This window comes from Acomys russatus, chromosome 11, assembly GCF_903995435.1.
Source record: "Acomys russatus chromosome 11, mAcoRus1.1, whole genome shotgun sequence".
NCBI classification, from domain to species: domain Eukaryota; kingdom Metazoa; phylum Chordata; class Mammalia; order Rodentia; family Muridae; genus Acomys; species Acomys russatus.
Window position 1 is genome coordinate 27,536,901 of NC_067147.1, and position 23,842 is coordinate 27,560,742.

Consider the following 23,842-nt stretch of genomic DNA (forward strand, 5'->3'; position numbering starts at 1 on the left):
ATTTTAAGCTTTGTGTCCCTTTGTTTGCAGGGAGCCAGGCATAAATGAGCATTTGTCACCAGGCTATTCCAGAGTATTTCTCACACACTGTGCCTTGGGCACGACAGAGTGTGATGTTTATCTTTTATTACCTGCTGGATCCCCCTGGAAAGAATCTCTGTGGGATTCATCATCCGCTGCTGTTTGTTGGCGGTCTACATATAAACGCACCCTGAAAGCCGTCGCTGAAGGGAGAGTGGTTACCGCAGCTGATTTGCATAAAAACGTGTTGAGATGAATGATGAAGGGGACCTTCCACAGGAGGTATGAAGCTAATAACCAAATATTATTTACCAAAGTATTGCCAGTGAAGGTTTTGATGACTGTAAATTTGCTGAGCACCAGTGGAAATGAGGGCGTGGTAACTTGATTTGTATGTGTGCCTCCGAGAAGTTTGTGAAGAAGCGCCCTTCTGCTCAGCACAGTCAGTTTTTTTTTTTTTTTAAACAACTGAACAACTTGGACTTTTCACTTAGCAAGGCTTGCTTAGTTTGAACAATCACTTACAATAACTTCATTAGGTACTAGGTTTTAGAAAAATAAGAACGACTTAAAATTTTATCTCAAGTTGGTTACTAGCTAGAGAATGGTCTTTGCTTTTCACAAAGCATATTCTGGAATTAAATGACTAAAGATGAGAAGTGTGTGTGTGTGTGTGTGTGTGTGTGTGTGTGTGTGTGTGTGTGTGTGTGAATTTTGTTGAAACACGGCACATGTTAGGCAGTGATAGAACTTGATGGGTCAGGAATGTGGTAAGGTAATCAGTCGTGAACATGTCTCATTTTCTCACCATTTCTTCATGTGTGTGGACCCAAATTTTTAGCACCGTGTTTCCAACAGAACATTTTTGGAAGACTATAGTGTGGCCTTAGAAGTAAGCTATTGTCAAGTTCAGAGGAATGAGGCTTTTCTATAAACTAAATAAAGGAAGTTGAATTTGGTCAGCCAGTGCATTGTGCATGAGCTAGTGACATACAGAGAACAGACGTGATCTGTGCTTTCCCATCTAGTGAAAGAAGCAAGTCTGTGTAAGAATTGGGTATGTTCTCCGCATGACAAATATGAGCACTGTGCTTTGGGAGGGAGATGGGGACGAACCCACTTTCCACACAGAAACCTGGCAAAGCTTTACCAGGCAGAGAGATTCACTCAACAGGAGGCCTGGCTTAGCCTGCAGCATCAAGCCTATGAAAGCAGCAGCTGAGCAGGGCATGGAAGTTTGGAGAACAGGTTTTTCAGAAAGTGAATTTGCATATGTAAATGAGGCTTAGGAAAGGAAAGTGAGTGGGACTTTTGCATCACCTTCCTTCTTACATTTCACTTCCGCTAGTCTGTGGAGACATTGTGTTTCCTACCTTAACGTAGCTTTCACTATTTCAGTCCAGGATTCTTGTCTCAGCTTCTGTGAAAAGTATTTTGACCTATGTGCTAAGAGCAGTCTAGATCATGTGTTGATTGTTTAATTTAGGAAGATGGAAAACCAGCAACATGATTTTATTGTTTGTTTTCTGAGACAGGGTTTCTCTGTGTAGCCCTAGCTGTCGTGAAACTCATAGGTCAGGCTGGCCTCGAAATCACAGAGATCCACCTGCCTCTGCCTCTCCCTGGCATTAAAGGCATGTACCACCACCTACTGGCTGCACACGGTTTTCAAGAGACATCTTCTATCTTTGTGAGAACTCCCTCTCCTTGTCCCTCTCCCCTCCTCCCTCTCTCTCCCTCCCCTCCTCTCCTCTCTCTGTTAGAGATGGTTTTCACTATGAAGCCCAGGCTGGTTTTATGTTTTGCACTACCCTTACCTCAGTGTCTCACTGGCCAGATTACAGGCATGTGTCACTATGCTTTGAAAACTTCTCGGCAACTTGAATAGAATACGGCATTAGATAAACACAACAGCACCACCCCATTCACCTGGCTCTCCGCTGAGAAACTCCTGTCATCGTCTCTGATATAGGATTATAATCCGAGGAAGAGAAATGTGTACGAGAAGAGGGCAAGAGACGGAGGATGACATTCCGTTTCCAGTTAAGTAAAGTTCAGAGCAGGGCTGCCTTTTGCCTCCACACCAGACAGCGTGAAGCCAAATCAAAGCATGGCAGCTGAACAAAGGCTGCACCAGTTCAGATGGGCAGATGGTGCGTGTGAAGAAATCCCTTAGGCTGGGTACTTCCCCAACCCAAACACATTTTGCCAGGATGTCAGTGACACAAACTGTTTTTAGTCTTAGTCTTGGTGCCAAGAAGCCACATATTCAGCCAAATTCTAAACAACATTGATCAGAAAAAGCACATTTTCTTTTCTTTCTTTCGTTCCTTCTTTCTTTCTTCTTCTTTTTTTTTTTTTTATTTTTTTTGTGATCCACATACCTTTTCCTAAGTGCATGTGTCTATTTTAGCCATTAAAGACAATACTCCAGTTATTATAGGTAGTAGGCTTTTTTAAAATCACAGACTGAAACAGTTCTTGTTTATTAGGTCTCATGTTTTCATTTGCAATAGTTTACTAGCTGATATCTTCCTGACAATTCAATAACAGTCTTAGCTCTTCAACCTGTAATGCAAAGCCTAGTATCATAGTATATATATGTACATACACACTGAATATATACCTAAAATTTAAAACATTATTTCTTATCTTTTGCCTCCATGTATATTTGTTTACCTTGTATGTGCCTGGTGCCTCAGGAAAGCAGAAGATATAGCTGTGTTCCCTGGAAATGGATGTGCAGATGGTTGTGAGCCACATGTGGTTGCTGAGAATCAAACATCGGCTATCTAGAACAGGAGCTAGTGCGCTTACCTGCTGAGCTATCTCTCCAGCTTTCATTTTTTTACTTTTTGAAATGCAGTTTTTGAAAACGTATTTGCTGTCTTTCTGCTCATCCACCAAACCTTTACTTTACTTTGTGAAGATGTATATATTTTCTTACTTTTAAAGTCATGATTTTTCTTTTAAGTTCCACTTCACTCATGAAAACATTAAAACTAGCAAAAGTGCAGGGAATCAGTTGAATTTCTTGCTCTCTTTATTACTTTTCTTTCTTTACCATTTGCCTTCATATTATGAGAAATAACAAGTGTTCAGATTTTTAGAAAAATTTCCTTTGTTGAAGTTATAGTTTACATAGGATTTCCTGGTACAGAATTTTCTATTGCAGATATTATTTGCTATGTTCTCAGAGATGCCTGAGATGGCATCTGCTCACCAGCTTGTTGGGCTGGACATGCCATCTTCTATGTTAAATACATTCCTGGCACTTTCAGGATGGCAATGCTTAGACAGAACTAATCATTGTCCTTAAGTCTGGATAGAAAAGCATGTAGATTAAAGAAAGCTGCTTTAATGATGGTGAGAGTTAGTTAACAACTTTACATAAGAATTCCAGAAGGGTACTATATGGTTTATCAATTGAAATGAAGAAATTAGTAGTGAGTAGTATTATGATTAGGTCCCAAAGCTAATAATAGATTGTAACTTCCCATTAAAGACATGGCTACTCTCATGATACAGTGATTCCACTACTGGGCTTTACAATCAAATGTATGACATTTGTGTGGAAGGGTACCTGCATTCCTGTGCTCATTATAGCTGTCTTAGTTACTTTGCTGATGCCACCACAGACCACCAGGTCCAAGGCAATTTATAAGGGAAAGCATTTCATCCGGAGACTCATGATTAGAGAAGGTTAGATTACAAAACAATCACAAAAGGGTGCCTAGCAGCTGGCAGGCAGGCATTATGTAGGATCAGTAGCCGAGAGCTTGCATCTTGATCCAGAGAGAGAGAGAGAGAGAGAGAGAGAGAGAGAGAGAGAGAGAGAGAGAGAGAGAGAGAGAGAGAGAGAGAGAGAGAGAGAGAGAGAAACAGACAGACACAGAGAGACAGACAGAGAGAGAGAGACAGAGACACAGAGAGACAAAGAGACAGAGAGACAGAGAAAGCACTAAGTTTATGAGCCTATGGGGGCCATTCTCATGCAAATCAATACAGTGATATTAATTACTATCATTATCATTATTAGTTTTGTGCATGTGGCTCATATCGCAGTATTGTTAATTATAGCCAACATGTGGAATCAACCTAAGAATTATTGAGTAAGTAAACAAAGAAAATGTATATATACGGGCATATATAAAATGCACACACATATGTGCACACACACAATACTACTCAGCATTGAAGAAAAGGAAATTGTAACACTTGCTATAACATAGATAAACCTTGAGGATATCAAAGTAAATGTAAGAAGCCAAATACAGAAAGACAAATGGCATTTATATATGAGGTTAAAAATTTGAACTTGTGCAGGGGCCATGCTAATCTTCTATGTATCGTTCCAATTTTAGTATATGTGCTGCCGAAGCAACCTGGTGGCACTCAGAGGAAGGACAGCAGGTAGCCAAGAAGAGACTTGCTACCCTATGAGAATATATAGGGGGAGGTAATCCCCCTCAGGAACAGTCATAGGGGAGGGGAATAATGGGAAAATGGGGGGGGGGGAGGAATGGGAGGATACAAGCGATGGGATAAACATTGAGATGTAACAAGAATAAATTAATAAAAAAAAAATTTGAACTTGTACTAATGGACATTGAGCTGGTAGGTCCCAGAGTCTGGAAGGTAAAGGGACCCAGAGACGTCTGCCAGACAAGAAGGGGACGTGCACAACGTCTACTGCACACTGTGATGGCTGCAGTTAATAAACATAATTGTATGTTTGACTACTGCTAACAGAGTGGATTTTCAAATGGTCGAAAAGCAAAATGTGTGTGAGATAATAATGCGTATGTTATTAAATAGCTTGACTTAGCCATTCTTCAGTGCATACATACATCAAAGGATTGTGCTGGAGACGGTGACAATATGCAATTTTACTTATTTTAAGTAAAGATTCATAAGAAAGAAGGTAAATCATCTTTTGTAAGTTCTTCCTTTCAAATAAGCACACTAGTCACTTTTGAGTTACATTGTCACAAGAGAATGCAGGGCCCTTCTATAGGTTCTTAGTTTTACAGATATTTTACTTTAAATACTTTAATTATTTTCATTTTAAAATGAAGGAAACCTGGGTACAGCTTTATTGGAGTTTGAGTGAAAACATCAACAACAACAAAAAGAACAATAAGACAATCAAGCTGGAGATCTGCCAGGAGGGGAGAGATGAATAAAAGGAAGAAAAACACTTTTTGAGCTAGAAGTCAAGAAAGCAGACAGGCTTAGGGATGAAGTCTGTGAGCAGGTGTGCAGAGAGAGGGATATCAGAGAAAGTGGGCACACTTGGGGGTCAGAGCAAGCAGTCTGAAGGTTGGGGCTGGTGTCTGGAAAATAGGGGAAAGAAACTAAAGTAAGAGTTGTAATTTCAAGCCTTCCATCTCTACCTACCTCACAAAGGGGCCATAGCTAACCATATACAGGATTAGTGTTTAGATGTGTCCAGAACAGTTCACGTCTCTCACTGGGGCTTGCTAGTTAAGCAGTAGGGTGTGAGGAAAGAAGGACACACAGGCGGAGGGAATAAGAAAAAGTAATTGGAAAAGGTGGAGATGCGGTTTATTTAAGAAAAGACCAGATGCAGAAGCTGCAAAACTTGATGTGGATGGATGATCTTGGGCCTCAGAGAACAGTAATGTGAATTTTTTTTCGAAAAGTGATGGAGAATCATGGATGGAGTTTCAACAAAGCAGTTGCGTGATTATCATTGTGATTTATGAAGGTACTGGAGTGGCAGCCATAGGAAAGGGGCACCATTGGTTGCAGGGAGAGTGAGGAAAGCTGTGGGGACTCAGGTGACAAGAATGAGTAACAGAAGCAGTTCTTATTCAGGACTACCACCACTATTTATTGTTGTTATTGTTATTATTATTATTGTTGTTGTTACAACTACTATTGGAGATGGGGTCTCACTGAGCATCCCTTGCTGGCCAGGAACTCAGACAGGCTTCCAGTTCACAGGGACTCACTGACCTCTGCCTCCCCAGCGCTGGTACAAAAGACGCAACCACCAAGCGCAGCAGAAGTACCTGTTTCTAAATTGTGAACTCACTGAAAAGAAACGTAATACAACAACCCTTTCAGTTTTTCTCTAGGCTGCCTCAAGATTCCATTGGTAGATTGCCAGTGGTGATGGACTCATAGGCCATGGGGAGATTATTAAACCAAGCTGCTAGAGCAGGGATCTTGGGCCAATAATACCTATGTTTAGAAGAGCTGATATTGTACAGTGTGTTCCTGCCTGTATTTATTCAGTCAATATTTTCCTCCCCCTTTCCTTGGCTAACATATTTAAAGCTGACTAGAGGAATATCATTTACTTTTCTTTTTGACATATTCTTAATAACTTTGATGACTATTGGTCCTTGAGTCCAGTATTTGTAGCAGAGGAGAAAACTTGGTGACAATTAGTTTTTAAAACTTGTTTGGCTCTTCATGAGCCTATCATAATATTAATAGAATGCTCGGCAAACGCTTTGACGGTTTTACTTCAAACTGTGGCTTTTAAAGTACTGACATTAAAAAGGCAACTGTTAAAGAAAACTAAAAGTGGATGAATAAAACCAGTGCTAATTATAAGTTAAATAGCACTGGTTATTATATTAGAAGGGAAATGTTTAGGTTAAATTAGGGTTTGAATTTAATGCTTGACAGAATTTCTTCAGGTTAAGGCTCTCTAGTTTGGTCAAGGGAGCAAGCTGAAATTCACAATGACGGACTTCTGTTGAGCCATAGGAATAAAGTTCTGGAGAGAGACAACGATGAGTGAAATAGGGACCATGGGAACAGCTTGCAACACAGAATGCTCTTCATAGCTATTGGAGACCATGAGATGACAGGAAGAGCTCATGGACAAGACGAGAAGCATCTCAGAAGTGGGACAAGCTGCTCTTCTGGAAATGTCCAAACATCAAACAACCCTGTTGTGGTGGAGTCTTGAGATTTATCCCAACTAAGATGAATTAGATTTGCCTATTTGTGCCAATTCACCATCACAAAATTGCCTCCCTGTGCTTTCATTCACATCCTTGCCATCTGCTTTTCTTCACACGTTCTCTATATTCAGCTCAAATATCTTTTGTTTTTGGATGATAAGGATTGAGCTGGGGACCTGACCTTTTGTCATGCTAGAAAAATGTAAAATGTTTTAATACTGGGCTACCTACCTAATGACAAAAATACTGTAGAACCTACAGACATGTATGCTGGCCATTTTAGTCCCTTGGAGAATCCTAAACCTATTTTTCATGCCCCTATCTCCTAAAAGGGTCTGCCAGTGTATTGTGGTGAGAACCTAGAGCTATTCAAATGGGACATTGAAGGCCATGCTGATGCTGGCCCATGGCCCATGAGAGTACCTAGAATGGAGACACGTGGTCCCCGGGTAAAAATAACCACGAGTCACCACCTCTTCAACAGTTAATGCCCACCAGTCATTGCTTGTCTAACACAATGGCACAATCAGGAACAGCTGCATAGCTGACTGCTTCACAAATGACAAAACACTGATAAACAGATAGGGCTGAGAACAACTCAGAGGAGTTTCTTCGTGGCCCCCTTCCAAGGAAAGTAAAATGAAATTAAAAACTTCCCTTAGCTGTTCTGGTCCTCTGGGGCATTTGAAACCTCCTTATTATTCATTAATGATAGTAACTTTGCAATAAACCTTCTAGCACCTAGCTCCAGTGTCCCAGCACCCTGGACTCCAGTTGTGCTTGGTGGGTTCATTAACTGTCAATTAAATAGTTGGTACTCTGCGTCCAATTAATTGGGTCCACATCGTAGTTCCAGCACATGTGATAAGTGATTTGGGGCTAACCCCTTCATTCTTTGATATAGTTTTCCTCAGCCTGTAATGCACACTTCAAGGGATTGTTTGAGAATAAATTAACATATATAAAGCTTTTAAGAGTGAACTGGCATACACTAGGTATATGGGTTTTTTTTCTTGTTGTACCTTTTCCTGACTGCAGTTTTCACTCCTCCTGCCACCCGCCCCCCCCCTTTCCCCTCTGTTCCAGACCCACTCCCTGTCTGCCTCCCCTCAGAGAAGAGCAGGCCTCCCAGGGACATCAACCAAACACAACAAAACAAACTACAGTAAGACCAAGCACATCTCATCTCAGCAAGGCTGGACAAGGCAACCTAATAGGAGAAAAAGGGTGCCACCAGTAGGCAAAAGAGTCAGACACAGCTCCTGTTCCCATTGTTAGGATTCCTGAAAGAAAAACAAAAAACAAAAACAGGAAAAAAAAAAAAAAAACCAAGCTATTCAGCCATAATATATATGCAGAGAACCTAGGTCAGACCCCTACAAGCTACCTGATCACTGCAAGTTCCTATGTGTCCTGTTCAGCTGGTTCTGTGGGCTGTGTTCCTGTTTACATGTATCACTGACACCTCTGGTTCTTCATTTTTTAAAAAGGCTTTCTTTTTTATTTATGTGTTTATGTGCGTGAGCATATGTATGTGTATATGTATGCATATGCTTATGTGTTCTTCGCCTGTGGAGGCTAAAAGTGAGAGTCAGATTACCTAAAACTGGAGATACATGTGGTTGTGAGCCACCTGAAGTGGGTGCTGAGAACTGAACTCTCGTCCTCTGCAAGGACAGCAAACATTCTTAGTTGCTGCGTCAGCTCCCTAGCCCTGTACTATATTCTTAAACTGTCATCATCTTGTGTGATGACTGGGTGTTTGAGCATCCCTTGTCTTCAGTGTCACACTAAGTACTGTCGCTGGGGGAGAAGCAGGACTATCGCAGTCTAGTGTGCCTCAGAGCCCTGTAGACTCACCCATTCTCCAGTTGTGAAAAGATTGAGAAATGTTTCTTCTTCATTTCTTATCTTTCATGCTAAATTAGTTCACAACACTTACAAATCAAGAAAAGTGAAATTGAAATAAAAAAATCCATGCTTTTCAGCAAGATGGGGGCAGGAGAGATTAGGAAGGAAGTAGGGGTGATTATGAACAAATTGCATAGCTTATTTTTATCTATCATCTATCTATCTCTCTATATCTATCTATCTATCTATCTATCTATCTATCTATCTATCTATCTATCGTTGATCTATCAATCATCTATTTATCTAATTTATAAAACTTCGGGACAAACAAGGATGTTTTCTCTACTAGATAAAAATGCTAACCGAATCCTTGTTTCTGGAATGCTCTGGCAATGCGTGGAACTGACAGTTTTGGGGCAACGCTTTGACAGGCGTTTTGCAGACAGAACCACTGGCAGCTACTCCCTAAAGGGAGCACCTGCCTCTCTTCAGTCCTGGTCCACTGGTTCTGTCTGTTAGCTGTGGAAATAGATTCTGCTGTCCATGACCTAGGGTGACCTAAGAATATTTAATTCCTCATGTTATGAAAGACTTCAACTGCTATGAAAACACTTTTGCCTGCACTACATTGCAGGAGTCTTTCTGGGTTGTGTTTTATTTTCACGTCTTTGATTTCACCTTGTGTATAGCAGGCTGCAACATCACCCTGCAGAGCTTCTAGTGACATGAAAAAAGATGATTTTAGCTGTTATTCAAAAAGGTATTTAAAAATTACCAAAAGAGAACATATAAGGAGGAAATAAAGCATGTTTTATGAGTTTAGTAGGTAACATTATGTAACAGGAATGGAATTTGATTTAGGTCAAGTGTTTGGCTGTAACAATGTGGGAAATATCATAAATAAAGTGGCTTAGGTTTGAATTCTTACTTGTCCATCATAAAGACCTTGAGCAAATCATCTAATCTTTGTGTGACTGTGATAAAGGTAATAATAAATGTTCACCTGGTAATACTGTAAGGACTATGTAATCAATAAGATTTTCATCAAGATATCATTTATACTGTAGCTGAGTACAAATCCAAGATTAAGAATAAATGTGTTCTACTGGAGTGGGATAGCCCTGGGGATCCAGTAAGTTTGTTTCAGTTACTATAGCAGTGTCTATAGTCTGATTATATATTATAGATGAGAAAACTCAAAATACAGGATAAAACATATATATTTTTTTAAAGACAGAAAAAAAAGACAGAGTTTCTCTTTGTATCCCTAGCTGTTCTGGAACTCATTATGCAGAATAGGTTGGCCTTAAACTCAGAGATCTGCCCATGTCTACCTTCTGAGTGCTGGGACTAAAAGTGTGTGCCACCATACCTGGCTAAAATGAATTCTTAAAAAATGTTTTTATTTTATGTGCATTGGTATTTTGCCTGTATGTATATCTGTGTGAAGATGTTGGATCTCCTGGAATTAGAGCTACAGACAGTTGGGAGCTGCTATGTGGGTGCTGGGAATTGAGCCTGGGTCCTCTGGAAGAACAGTCAATTCTCTTAACCACTGAGCCATCTTTTTGTCCTAAAAGGTATTCTTTATCAGGACCAACTCCTTTTCTTTAAAAGAAAAGCATCTTGTTGAGTATGAGGCATACACTTCAGCATTTCTGGGCTCTTATTGGTGGATTTTTCTGGTTAGGACCTCAGTAAATTATGCCTGCTTTTGTCACAAAATCTTCCCTTTTAGTTGCCTCATGCAAGGACAGAAGACTGTCTTGGGCCTTCGGCTCCTGGGGAGAAGAATAGAACCTGGAAAAAATTCAGAAGACTTTTATGCATTTTTGTTGCCTTGAACTTTCGTCATTTGTAAACAAGAGATTCCTTACCTCACAAGTTATGGCAGGAAATTTGCATGGCATTGTGCTGAATTTAGCATGTTGTTACTCTCTTGATTATTTGGTTGACACTGGAGTTTGAAACTGGAGGTATCTTAACTTTTGTCTCACGTAATGGTTTTCAACCTGTAAATTGAGAGGGCTCAGACTAAGGCAAACATCAGCCAGATCAGAGTCCAGTGATACGCTTTCCAAATGTCACTTTTGTAAAATGTAAGACGTGTTCATGTAAAGACAGTAAAAAACAAAATTACATGTTTCTGGCCATGTAATTTTGAAAAATAACATATGTCCAATATCACTGCTTGATCTTATCAAAAGCATACTAGGAAATTTATGTGAATATTTGAATGAAGTCTTTAAATATTAGAAAAAAACTTATCATACAGTAAAGTCTATACAATCAAATGTAAGATTATCTGAAGTAAAGAGAGTGCAGTTTTCTGATAAGTCATAAAATTACAAGAAAAGACTTTACAATAAAACTCATCAGTTTTTATGCTAACCTAAAACTAAATAAGATAAAAAGACTGTTTTGTGAAATATATTCTCACCCAGTAACAATAACCACAATGCATCATAGTTAGATATCACCAGAGAAAAATCGCTCTTTACTTTTCTGACACTGAATTGATTTTATGATAAATTGGTATGGCTCTGCCTGCAACTGCTCTGGATGTGTAATTATATGACTTTGCCGCAGATACGGCACCTTTCAGAACCTGCTCTTTAAAAAGACAAGTGCTCAAAACATTTAGACTACTCTTTACTTTGATTTTGTCACTTTCCTCTCACTCTAAGCCAACATGCCAACACTTAAAGTTTGAAAACACACACACACACACACACGCACGCACGCACGCACACACACACATGCACCCATGCACACATGCACACATACCCTAGAAACATGAACCCTAGGTTAAAATTCTCTTTTCAGCGACCACTTTTGTGTGTCATCTTGTAGAAGTGATTGTTTCTACTGTGCACATATGGAAAGGTCACAGTGAAGCCCATTTATATACTCTAATGAAAAAAAAAAAAAAAAACAAGTCGAGTTTCAAAAAAGGTGTAGGTGAGTGAAATACCATTTTGAATCAAAGTAAATATCGATGCAAGAAAGGTGAGGGAGGGTGAGGGAGAGTGAGGGAAAAGAGGAGAATCCAAAATTTCAGATGCTCATGCTTTTGGTAAAAAAGATTAGAAAACATAAAATTCATAAAAATAAACAATTTTTAAAAGACAAGAAATGGGTTCTATCAATTATTAAGGGCTAAACAATTTAAAACATTCCAAAGTAAAAATTAAAAAAAAGAAACTTTGAACAGTTAGACAAGAGCTTAACTTATTTAACAATTTTCTGTAACACATATCAAAGGAGGTAGAGAGAATTGAGCCTCTTTGAGTCATTGAAAGGGATTAGGAGCTGGCCTTCCTGTGATGAATGTTCTGTGGTCAATTTAAACCTGACTGTTCGCCTGACATGCATCTTTGACATGCAAATCCAGCGACTTGCATGATGTGTTATATAGGTTGTTGTTTAATAATTATGGCAGGACACATCAAAAGATGAAGGTAATGAGACTGAAGGCAGCCGGATGAACAAGTTGAGAAGGACAAGAAAAAAGGTCACCAAACAGCATCTTTGCTCAATGGATGGGGGCAATTCCAGCGGTAGGTGGCTACTGCGACTTCACAATTGGTGTGGACAGTGGCTGTATCTCTTTTATGTTCCTTTCCACAACACATTTCTCTTCTTCTGGAGGAGAAAAAGGACAACAAGACACAATGTATTGCTACATGAAAGATGGAGAACGTAGGCTTACATTAACTGTATAGAAATAGCCAATCAGAATATTTAGAATTCCAGGGAAGGGAGCAGGATGCTGGTGTGGGGTGGGGATAAGGGATGCAAAGCAGAGTGGGAACAAGCTTCCTTTGGTACAGAGAATGATTGTGAAGATTAGGCGAAGGACGTGGGAGGCCACAGGAAATGTCTGGAGAGAATTTTCATCCACATGCTGAAACTCTAACAATCTGTAGTGCTGAGTGGGGTTAAGTGTAGACGTCACTTCTGCTGTTGCAAGGAAGCAAAGGGAATTGTTAACCTGTGCTAACTTCAAAATCATATCTAATAGGTTTTACTACTGTTTTAATTTTCTATTATAGACATTATACATTCTTACAGCCTGCACGTAGGGCAGGCCACACCCACTGTCCCTGTTTGGTGTGCCACTGCATAGGAAAGGAATCCTTTCAACCATTCTCCATGCGGTGCTAAAGACGCTTGAAAACAATTCCAATGTGCTTTGGCCCTTTTATGCTATTCCCACAGAGAGGTCCAGAAACCGAACAGCAGATCTGAGCAAACCTGTCTCTGCTGACTCTTGTCCCTCCCACAATGACAAAGATGACCAGAACCAGATGTCAATTCGAAACCACTCACTTCTCAGTGCTGAGGCCAGTGTTCCTGATGCTGAATTCAACCCAAATGCTGGTAAGCAATTACTTGGAAAGATTTTGGAGGAACAGAAAAATCTTTCTAACTACTGCTTCCAACTTTGCCTTTGAACTCGAGATGGCATGATGATGGTGAAGATCCCAGACCCAGAGGCAGGATGGAAGAGAACTTCTACATCTTTGTAATGAAGCTCTTTGCAGCTTCATTGCCCTTCAGGCTACTGATGTAGAAAACTGAGGGACTGCCAAGGGAGAGTGCTCAAATCTTTTCTAAAAATGAAATGTGATCATTGAAAGTTTCTGGATTACTGAGTAATGATTCTGGTGCATAAGTGTGTTGGTTAATACCCTCTTGAATATGAGAGACAGAAACTGGTTTAAAAAAAGAGGTATTTATTGAAAAGGTTAAATGAACAGTGTTTGGAAAAGGGGGAATACAGTGGGCTATGGAGTATAAAGCGGGGATACAGTGAACTGTTCCATCTCTTATAAACAGCAGTGACTTTCTTGGGAGCTGAATATGTCCTCATTGTCACAGAATGTGGAGGACATTTCTCTAAGGCCTTCTAGATGCTCATGAGCTTTAAGGTTTTTCTTCTTTAATGTTTTCTTATTTTTTTTCCCTAAACAGAGCGGTAAAACTTCCTCTATAAAAGCTCATTGATTTAATTTATTAGTCCTCCTAGGGGACAGGATAGGAGAGCACCTCCCAGGAATCACACTGGAAGAAAAACAAATGAGCCCCTGAACTGGTAATTATCTGCCTGCTATTTATCATGTACAGCCGGGAAAGACTGACCGAGAGGATTAATTGGAAATAACAAATATGATTTATTTGAAGGGAAGAAATTCAGGCTATGATGCAGCAAGATGAGTTGATGCTCTGAAAATGAATTTCGGCTAGATAGGGTTCTCCTATTTGGTGAAAGAATAAAACTTTTAAGTGAAAAATTGGATACTAAGGATATATATTCTAAAATGTACAGGGCAAATTTTTACTTACTGATTAGATAAGGTCAAATCATGTAGAATATATTAATTGATTCATTCACATATATACTTACTAACAATATATTTATTGAACGCCTATTATGGGCAACATCTCTATAGGTATTGAAGGTATGACAACAGGCAGACCTCATAGACTGACACACAAGAGAATGACAAATAGATACTGCTCAGCTTCAGCTTAACCATGAAAACATGTTGCATGGATGTTCTGGATAACTCTGCTTCATTTTCACAGTCTGTCACCTTACCCAATTATCCCACCTTTTCATTTAATGCCATGTTTAATGCCTATAGTTTCCCTATGTGGTCATTTAAAATATTTTTGAGGGCAGGGCTTTTCATGACAACTTCTTAGGTATACAACCAGTTTGAAAAGTGGATGGTGATAAGAATATTTACCTTGAGAGGTTGACTTTAAGTGGATGTATATTTTTTCACTGTAAAATAAAACAGAGGAGATTTTTGGAAGGAAGAAAGAGGATTGGGCAGCAAGAGGAAGATGTCAATGACACATATGATTAAAGATGTCATCATGAAACCTGATAATTTGTATACTTAGAAATTAAAAAAGAAAACAAAAAACAAGACATATTTATTGTGGGAAGTTTAGAAGATACAGGTGAGACAAAGAGCCAGTAAGATTATTAGCTGCTATCTCATCACAGCTGAGGCAATGGCATGACCTCATCACAGGTGAGGCAATAGAATAACCTTATCACAGGTAAGGCAATGCAATGACCTCATCACAGCTGAAGCAATGGAATGACCTCATCACAGGCGAGGCAATAGAATGACCGCCCCCCCCCCCTTTTTCTCTTGCCGGAGAAGAGTCTGCTTGATAGTACATAGAGGATTGTTTATGATGTCTGCAATGCTGGCTATTTGAAAACTTCCATATTTTAAATTGCATTTGAGATTTATTTTATATAAGAAACTTTATTCTGCTTGGGCTGAACACCTAGTGTTTCAGAGAAGGGTGGGAACGCGCCAACTGTTAATTTAGCATGTAGCATTCTAATTGCTACAGCTTAATTGTTTGTGTTAAATGGAAGGTTATATGGTAGTTATAAAGCCTCAGGGGTCCTGGAGTAGCCAGACAAGTCAATGACAGGACATTATGTCTAGTATATGTGTGTAGGTGAAACCAGTTATTTGTTTTCCTTATGCTTTGTGTATTTAAAATCTGCTCAATCTGTCAAGCTTTATGCTTATTTTAAAGCCTAATTATATCTTGAAAACTGATACCCAGTTATCACTTAAAGATTATAGCTGTTTGATGTCTGTGGTGTGACAGATTGATGTGTGTTCAAATGTGGGCATGATTACGGTACCATTTACTGGAGTTAGAGTAATTGGGCTAACTTTTTGCATTTAAGTAGCACTTACATGGTGCTTATTGACTCACAGCACTGTTAAATACCTTGTTTAATCCTCATAACAATTGGGTAATATTTTAACAGTGAAGAAGCAGAGACAGAGAGAGAGAGAGTGGGAAGATTGCTAGGCATAAGAGGAAGAATATGGGTGTCTTGATTTGTGCTGAGTCTCTGTGTTCTGTTACTCTCTCTAAAAGTTCTGACAGAGTTTATTTATTTATTTATTTATTTATTTAATGCAGTGAACTTTATTGATGGTAGATGTTAACTGTGTGGGGAGATGCTCAGCGTCAGGGGCTGAGTTGGGACAGGGACTCCTCAGCAGCTGAGGGCCGCCCTCTTGGTTTTGTGTCCTTGCTAGGGTAGGTGGTCTAGGGCTTCTTACTCCTTGAAGACCGTGTAGGCCATGAGGTCCACCACTCTGTTCCTGTATTCATTGTCATACCAAGAAATGAGCTTTACAAAGTTGCCATTGAGAGCAATGTCAGCCCCAGCATCAAAGGTGGAAGAGTGGGAGTTGATGTTAAAGTTGTAGGAAACAATCTGCTCCTCAGTGTAGTCCAGGATGCCCTTTAGTGGGCCCTGGGATGCTTGCTCTACCACCTTTTTGATGCCATCATACTTGGCAGGTTTCTCCAGTTGGCATGTCAGATCCATGATGGATATGTTGTAGGTAGGAACATGGAGGCCATGCCAGTGAGCTTCCTGTTCAGCCCTGGGATGGCCTTGCCCACAGCCTTGGCAGCACCAATGGATGCAGGCATGAGGTTCTGGGCAGCTCCACGGCCATCATGCCACAGCTTTCCAGAGGGCCACTACATAGCCTCTTCTGGGTAGCAGTGATGGCATGCACTGTGGTCATGAGTCCGTCCATGATGCCCAAGTTGTCATGGATGACCTTGGCCATGAGGGCTAAGCAGTTAATGGTGCAGGAAGCATTGCTGACAATTTTGAGTGAGTTGTCATACTTCTCCTGGTTCACACCCATCACAAACATGGGAGGGATCGGCGGAAGGGGCGGAGATGATGACCTTTTTGGCTCCACCCTTCAAATTTGCCCCAGCCTTCTCCATGGTGGTGAAGATACCAGTAGACTCCACAACATCTTGGCACCAGTATCACCCCATTTGATGTTAGTGGAATCTCGCTCCTGGAAGAGAGTGATGGGCTTCCTATTGATAACAAGCTTCCTGTTCTCAGCCTTAACTATGCTGTTGAACTTGCCATGGGTAGAGTCAGACTGGAACGGGTAGACCATGTAGTTGAGGTCAACGAAGAGGTCATTGATTGTAACAATCTCCACTTTGCCAGATAAGAAGCCAGCCCTGGTAATCAGGTGTCCAATATGGCCAAAACTATTTACTCTGACCTTCACCATCGTGTCAAGGGACAATGTTGGCACTGCATGAGAAGATGTGGCTGTCTCTGGAACAAGGAGATGCAGAAAGCTGAAAGGGATGATTATAATGCATACTCTGGGGAGAACCTCTCTTATCTATGGACTTCATTTATGTCCTGTTAACCAGCCTGCTACCTGGAATCCAGAAAACTATTCTAGTTTCTGAACTGACAGTGATGTGTGTGTGTGTGTGTGTGTGTGTGTGTGTGTGTGTGTGTGTGTGTGTGTGTGTGAGAGAGAGAGAGAGAGAGAGAGAGAGAGAGAGAGAGAGAGAGAGAAACAGAGATAGACAAAGAGACTTGGACTCCTACTGTGTGTGTCTTTCTGGGGCTAATGAGCTGGCTAGATTAACTTTTATCCAAAGTCTTTCCTAGCTCCAAAGTTTTAGAATTGTCAAATTCGTAAAATTTTGGAAATGGACAATTTATTATATTTCTTACTTTAAAAAAATTGGCTACATAATCCCGAGCGAATTTTCATCTCCATTTCCATTCTTGATATCTCTTAAAATTATTTATTCATTTTATTTGTAATTTGTTCACTTTATATTCCTATAACCCCCTCTATCATTGCCTCCTGATCCCACTCTCCCTCCCTCATCCCCGCTCTTGATATCTTTCTTGGCTTAAATAATTGTGACATTTGATATGATGATGTACTTCTAAGACTCAGATGCCATTGCATAGATGGAAGGTAACTTTTGGAAAACAAAAGGAAAGGAATGGAAAGGGAAAATGAATCAGCACAACAGAAAATAAAAATACAATTTTATCTCCAAGTATATAGGAATGTTTGGTTTGGATATCATAGGTTAATTCGAGAAGCCACAAAGCTTTAATGTTGGCATCTACAGGCGATGTGTATGTCTCCAAAGCTGTCAGGTTATCCATTGTCTTCCATCAGTGAAGCTTTTCATGAGCAAGTGTTTTCAGCAAGCACTATGATGTCACCATCTTCTTAGACTGACAAGTCCTAACTGATGAAGAGTTGCTTAGGGTGCTTAGACAGTGCTTTTAGGATGACTGTAGAGGTAGAGAGAGAGAGAGAGGTAAGATCTCTGTGTAAAGTTATGATCCATGCAATGGACATATAATGCTCTTGTTTGAAACCTTACTGACTAATTCACTATGTCTACTCTTCTGCCTTTTGGTCTATTCTGATCTGGTGACTTCAAATCCTTATTCTACAGATCACACCAGGGACAACGCTCAGACTTTGACACCGCCTCAACTTTCTTCTAGAATGAAACACATTAAACAAGAAATGGCCAAGAATCACCTCCAGTTTGTACGATTTGAAGCAACAGACTTGCACGGTGTCTCCAGATCTAAGAGCATCCCTGCACAGTTCTTTCAAGTGAGTTTGACAGTTGTGATGAGTGTGATTTCATGACCAGAAGAAAGCAAATGCTCATCTGCATTTTCTTGTAATCTACACAGTCATTTGAGCTGAAAAGCAATACTTTGTTTTGCTATTTTTCTTGCCCCTCCTCCCCCACATTATTGCTCCCCAAGGAGATGAATGCACAATAGCAATTTCTTTACCCAATAGAAATAGGAAACTAATTAAGCCTGGCGATTTCAGTCCTTCTGCCTTGAATAATTGTATTCCACAGAACTATCTTTTCTTTTTATGCTGCAATTATAAAGATTTTATTTTATTTCACATGTGAAAAATTGCAAGCCAAGACCCAAGAGCAAATATGAAAGGTAGCAATGATTAAATAGAGATGATTTGCTAGATAAAAAGCATATCCTTTCAGCTGATATACAGATATGAAAATACCCAATTGTCATGAGATGACTTAATGAATATTAAATGGTGAGACTAGTAACCTCAAGAAACTTGTATTAGTGGAGAAGTTTTAGGATTTTCTAGGGTTGTTTTGCTTACTTTATATTATGTGTTCATTTTAGTGACTACTTTGTTGGGGTTACCAAACATCAAGGTTGTTGGGAAAGGTTATCAGCCAGTACCAATCTTTAAGAAAATATAAAAGCAAAGCATTCTGGGACACAAACACACACAGACACACAGACACACACACACACACATGTGTGCGCGCTCACAAATGTACACACATGATGAATCAATTGATTAATCAATCAATGATTTTAAAAGTGTTTGGTCATGTCTTTAAATAGTCTAACAATATTGTTTTTTTCTAAATTCAGTTAAGAACTTTAAATGTTAGTTAATTCTGATAAGAAAATGGAAAATTACTATGAGCAGGACCAGAAGATAATTCTTATAAATCTTCTTTAACCAATATAAAAACAGAAAAGGTATTTCAGACACTTGACTGAGACCTCAACATGAACCTTTTCTGTATTTAACAAATTGTAATAATTTATTTCACTAGTTCGTGAAAACTATATACTTAGACCACTATTCCAGTGCTTCAGTGACTCTCCAAATACAGCCCACCTTTACATGTGCTGAAGATTGATTTAATTGAAAGAAAAGAAGATATCTGTGTTTAAAGCTGCTATTGAAAACATTCATTTTCTTGTTCAATTATCCCACTTGTCAAAAATACTTTTCCTCCATGACTGGGCTTGGAGAGAATTGTTGTGTTCTGAGAATACATATCCTTTTCATTGGTGTGCTTATTCTTAACCTCCTGTCTTCAAATATTTCTCCTTCCTGTAGCCTTAGTTCATTGTCCTTTTATTTCTAACTTTTTAATTGTACAGAATGTATTGTTAAACAAAACACTTTAAATCCATTTTGGAACTTTGGGAGACAGAAATCACTAGGATTTGTATCACAAAATTAATGTGTTTGGCATCTACTTCTGGAGGTAGAGTTTACCCTGAAGTGTGACTAATATACCTAATGAGACTCCATTGGAGAAAACACATTTTTCTTTTGCAAGTGGGTGTCATTTGCAGATAAGTTCTTGCCTAGGGGTGGGAGCCCATGTCCACTTCTTTTTCTCAGCACTGGGATTATAAGAATAATTTTAAATCACTTTTATTTATGGAAATAACACACCAAATTGAAATTATTAAGTTAGATTATTAATAACTAGAACAGATAAACTAATATATATATTTAGAATTAAGAATCAACTTGTAGCAGCCAGGCAGCCTTAGTGCTGAGACACTCGGCTGTGGCTCATCACTTAGCAGCTCTGCGATGTCTTGCTTCTGTATCTATTGCCTTCAGCTCAGCTTTAATCTTCCTTTTATCCTTTATCTGAACTAAGTGTTGCTTTTTATTTTAAATGCAAATATTGATTTAAACAAAAAAGCAAAGAGAGACCATCTGCTGAGACTAACGGAAAAGGTTGGTATACCACTGGAAGAGGTCAAAGACGAAACCTATGATTAAATGACCTCTCCAGAGTCTAAATGGTTTCATTCATGCCTAGCACTGTGCTAAATGCCTTGCAGGCATTAGCACATTCAACTTTCCAACAAACTTATAGTGTCTTGTTTTGTCAAAGGGATGCTTTGATTTAAATTATATGTGGATAATGTGAGTTCTAGCCTAGATTTAATAAAAATACGACATATTACAGTAGATCTCATAATGAAATCTTTGGTTTGTTTCAAAAGACAGCTTTAATTGTGCTCCAAATAACAGGTGTCATTAGGGTTTCAACTTAATCTGGAAAATTTTCTATCACATTTAGAGAGATCTGTCTTACAGTATAAAGCCATTTAGTGCTTCAGTATACTCTCTCTCTCTTTCTCTCTTTCTCTCTTTCTCTCTCTCTCTCTCTCTCCCTTCCTCTCTCCCTCCTTCCCTCTCTCCATATGTGTACATATATATATATATATATAAAACCTATTACCATGAACAGTTATTAATACATTCATACAGAAGTTTATATATGTCTCACAGCAAATGGAGAATGGTTAGAATTCTGTTACATGTCCAAAAATGTATATAAAAAAAGAGAATATTAAAAAAGAGTGCTCTGAAACGTACAAATTAAATAGCCTAAGGAATAAAGTGCGACTTTTTGCTATTCTTCCAGTCTGTAAAGGACTGCTGGAGCCCAGTGGTGACCAGCTGTTTCCACTATGCAGCGCGTAGGGAGTATGACACAAGATTTAGATTATATGATCTCTCAGAAATTTCATGAATAAAGCACATTACCCTCTTTTTAAATTCTACCATATAGATTTTTGAACTAACCATGATCAATTAGGGAAATAACATTATTTCTGTCAGTGAAATTTGGTATTAAACTATTTCATAGAGAAATCTCACAATGTGGATGTGTGTGAATATGCTCACGCTTGTGGGTATGCATAAAATTTATGGGTATAACTCCAAAGAGTCTGTGAGTCCCTTCCTTATTTATGGTAACAGCAAACTTAGGGGCCAGATGTGGTGGTGCACACCTGTAAGTCCAGAACTCAGGAAGCAGAGACAGGAGGACTAGGTGTTCTTGTTCAACCCAGTGCGTTCAAGGCGAGCCTGAGTGTACAGGACGATCTTGTTTCAACCAACTAACAAAACAAACAAACAAACAAACAAACAAACAAAGAAGGGTGGAGGGAAGTGCAGATTTAGACCAGTCAAGTCAAGAAGCTCTTGCGAGTATATGTAAATGACTGTGAAGAGTCCCGAGGTTCTTAGAAATTGTACTATAAAAATGTATTCTAATAATTTAAAGTATTTCCATAAAGTTATACATCCTTGTATTTTGCTACATAGTGCCTTTCTTTATCCTTAAAGCATTTATTTACAGCTATACGAAGCATTTATGAGTACTGTTTTCCACATCAAAGAGAGAATATCAAGCCTTATGCTAAAATATAAAAATTATAAAACAGTCCTCAAAAATAGTTCTTTCAGGGTTTAATTTTTGGATATTTATTCTGAAATTTAAAAACTCTATCCGGTGGTTAATGCTAACTCACAGATATTAAGCTTCCATTTCTTATTATCAAGATCTTCTTCCCTGTTGTGTTTGTCTTCACATTCCGGTACCTAGTTAATTTATCCTTTTTGTTCTTCAGGAAAAAGTGATCCACGGTGTTTTCATGCCCCGTGGTTATCTGGAATTGATGCCGAACCCTAAGGACAGTGAGGTGAATCACATAAGGGCCACGTGCTTCAATAGTGACATAGTCCTCATGCCAGAGCTGTCAACCTTCAGAGTCTTGCCATGGGCGGAGAGGACCGCGCGGGTGATTTGTGACACCTTCACGGTAACCGGCGAGCCTCTGCCGACGTCCCCCAGGTACATCGCCAAGAGGCAGCTTCGGCAGCTGCAGGACGCCGGCTACTCTCTGTTGTCTGCCTTCATCTATGACTTCTGCGTTTTTGCCGTGCCAGAAGTGATCAATTCAAAGACCATATCTTTTCCTGCCTCGACATTGCTGAGTGACCACGACCAGCCCTTCATGCTGGAGCTGGTTGATGGTCTGTACCACACCGGGGCCAACGTGGAGAGCTTCTCCTCTTCTACCAGGCCTGGGCAGATGGAGATCAGTTTCCTCCCAGAATTTGGCATTAGCTCAGCGGATAATGCATTCACCCTCAGAACAGGTGTCAGAGAAGTAGCCAGGAAATATAATTACATAGCGAGCCTTGTAATTGAGACCGGGTTCTGCAATTCAGGAATTCTGTCTCATAGTGTTTGGGATATGGGTGGGAAGACAAACATGTTCTGCAGTGGTTCTGGGGTGGAGCAGCTCACCTTCACTGGGAAGAAGTGGTTGGCAGGCCTCCTGAAGCACTCTGCTGCTCTCAGCTGCCTGATGGCCCCTGCGGTTAGCTGCCGCAAACGCTACTGCAAGGACAGCAGAGACCTAAAGGACAGTGTGCCCACAACGTGGGGGTACAACGACAACAGCTGTGCCTTGAACATCAAGTGCCATGGTGAAAAGGGCACCCAGATAGAAAATAAACTGGGTTCCGCCACTGCGAACCCTTACCTGGTATTAGCCGCCACTGTGGCTGCTGGTTTGGACGGACTTCAGAGCGGTGATGGTGCTGGGGCTGGTTCAGATGAGAGCCAGGATCTTTATCAACCAGAACCTTCCGAGATCCCTTTGAAGATGGAAGATGCCCTTGCAGCCCTGGAGCAAGATGAATGTCTGAAGCAGGCTCTGGGAGAGACCTTCATACGCTATTTTGTTGCCATGAAGAAGTATGAATTGGAAAATGAAGAAACAGATGCAGAAGGAAATAAATTCCTGGAGTATTTTATATAGGAGGGAACTGTCGGCTTTACAGATGTGATTAGGAGAAGTGGCTACTATATCAGAAAGAAAGACTGAGACTTTGTAATCAACAGCATTGGACAGCTTCTGCCCTCCCCTCCCCCCACCCCCTCCCCCCGCATGGATTACTGGGCAGATGAAATGGGACTGTTGAGATTCTGATCTCAGACATAAGCAATAAATTTGTGGTGAAGCAGCATAAGCAAACTTACTCCGCCTGACAGTCTGTCATCTCCTTTGTGCCCTTAGCCTGCGTAGGGTTTGGGTCATACCATATACTCATACATTAAAGAAAGATATAAACACTAGAAAGCACACTTTTAAAGACTGGGTAAAAAGAAGAAATAATACCAAGTATCGACACAGGTTTTTCTTACTGGAGAGACAGATATGTTAGCATAATCCTATTAATGAAAACTTGCTGAGGTCAGCTGTGCATTGCTATGACGATTGTAAACATGTCAAGTTGCACCAAGTAGGACATGACAGGCCACACAAGTTCTTCCTTCACTTTCCACACTTCCCTCTCACCTTTTGAGAGGTTTGAGGATTTCAAGTCTGTAATGTCTCCTAGAATTGAGCTACATGACAAAAAGTCAGGTAACAGAGAGGGCAGACTTACAAAGTGTTAGAAGCCTTTCTTTAAACAATGCATGATGAATCAAGGGTGAGAGGGGGTTGCATGACGCTGCATTGGTCCATTCTT

At 39.9% G+C, this 23,842-nt stretch overlaps 1 protein-coding gene and 1 non-coding gene across 2 annotated transcripts; one reads left to right on the forward strand and one right to left on the reverse strand.

The window, feature by feature from the left end:
* The first annotated feature begins 33 nt into the window (after positions 1-33).
* On the forward strand, positions 34-23,141 carry Lgsn (lengsin, lens protein with glutamine synthetase domain). The gene is made up of 5 exons (XM_051153014.1): positions 34-303; positions 12,259-12,376; positions 13,038-13,199; positions 18,138-18,304; positions 21,928-23,141. Exons 1-5 carry the CDS (start codon positions 274-276, stop codon positions 23,125-23,127), a joined length of 1,677 nt encoding a protein of 558 aa, XP_051008971.1. The 5' UTR covers positions 34-273; the 3' UTR covers positions 23,128-23,141.
* Positions 4,303-4,405, reverse strand: LOC127196017 (U6 spliceosomal RNA). Its single transcript, XR_007831422.1, has one exon. It is a non-coding gene; the product is annotated as a U6 spliceosomal RNA (small nuclear RNA).
* Positions 23,142-23,842: the final 701 nt, after the last annotated feature.

Excerpts from the sequence above, each read along its gene's own strand:
- Lgsn (XM_051153014.1), top strand. The coding sequence starts at position 274 with ATGAATGATGAAGGGGACCTTCCACAGGAG. Across the intron at positions 13,200-18,137 it reads TGAATTCAACCCAAATGCTG|ATCACACCAGGGACAACGCT; the intron begins GTAAGCAATTAC and ends CTTATTCTACAG. Across the intron at positions 18,305-21,927 it reads TCCCTGCACAGTTCTTTCAA|GAAAAAGTGATCCACGGTGT; the intron begins GTGAGTTTGACA and ends TTTGTTCTTCAG.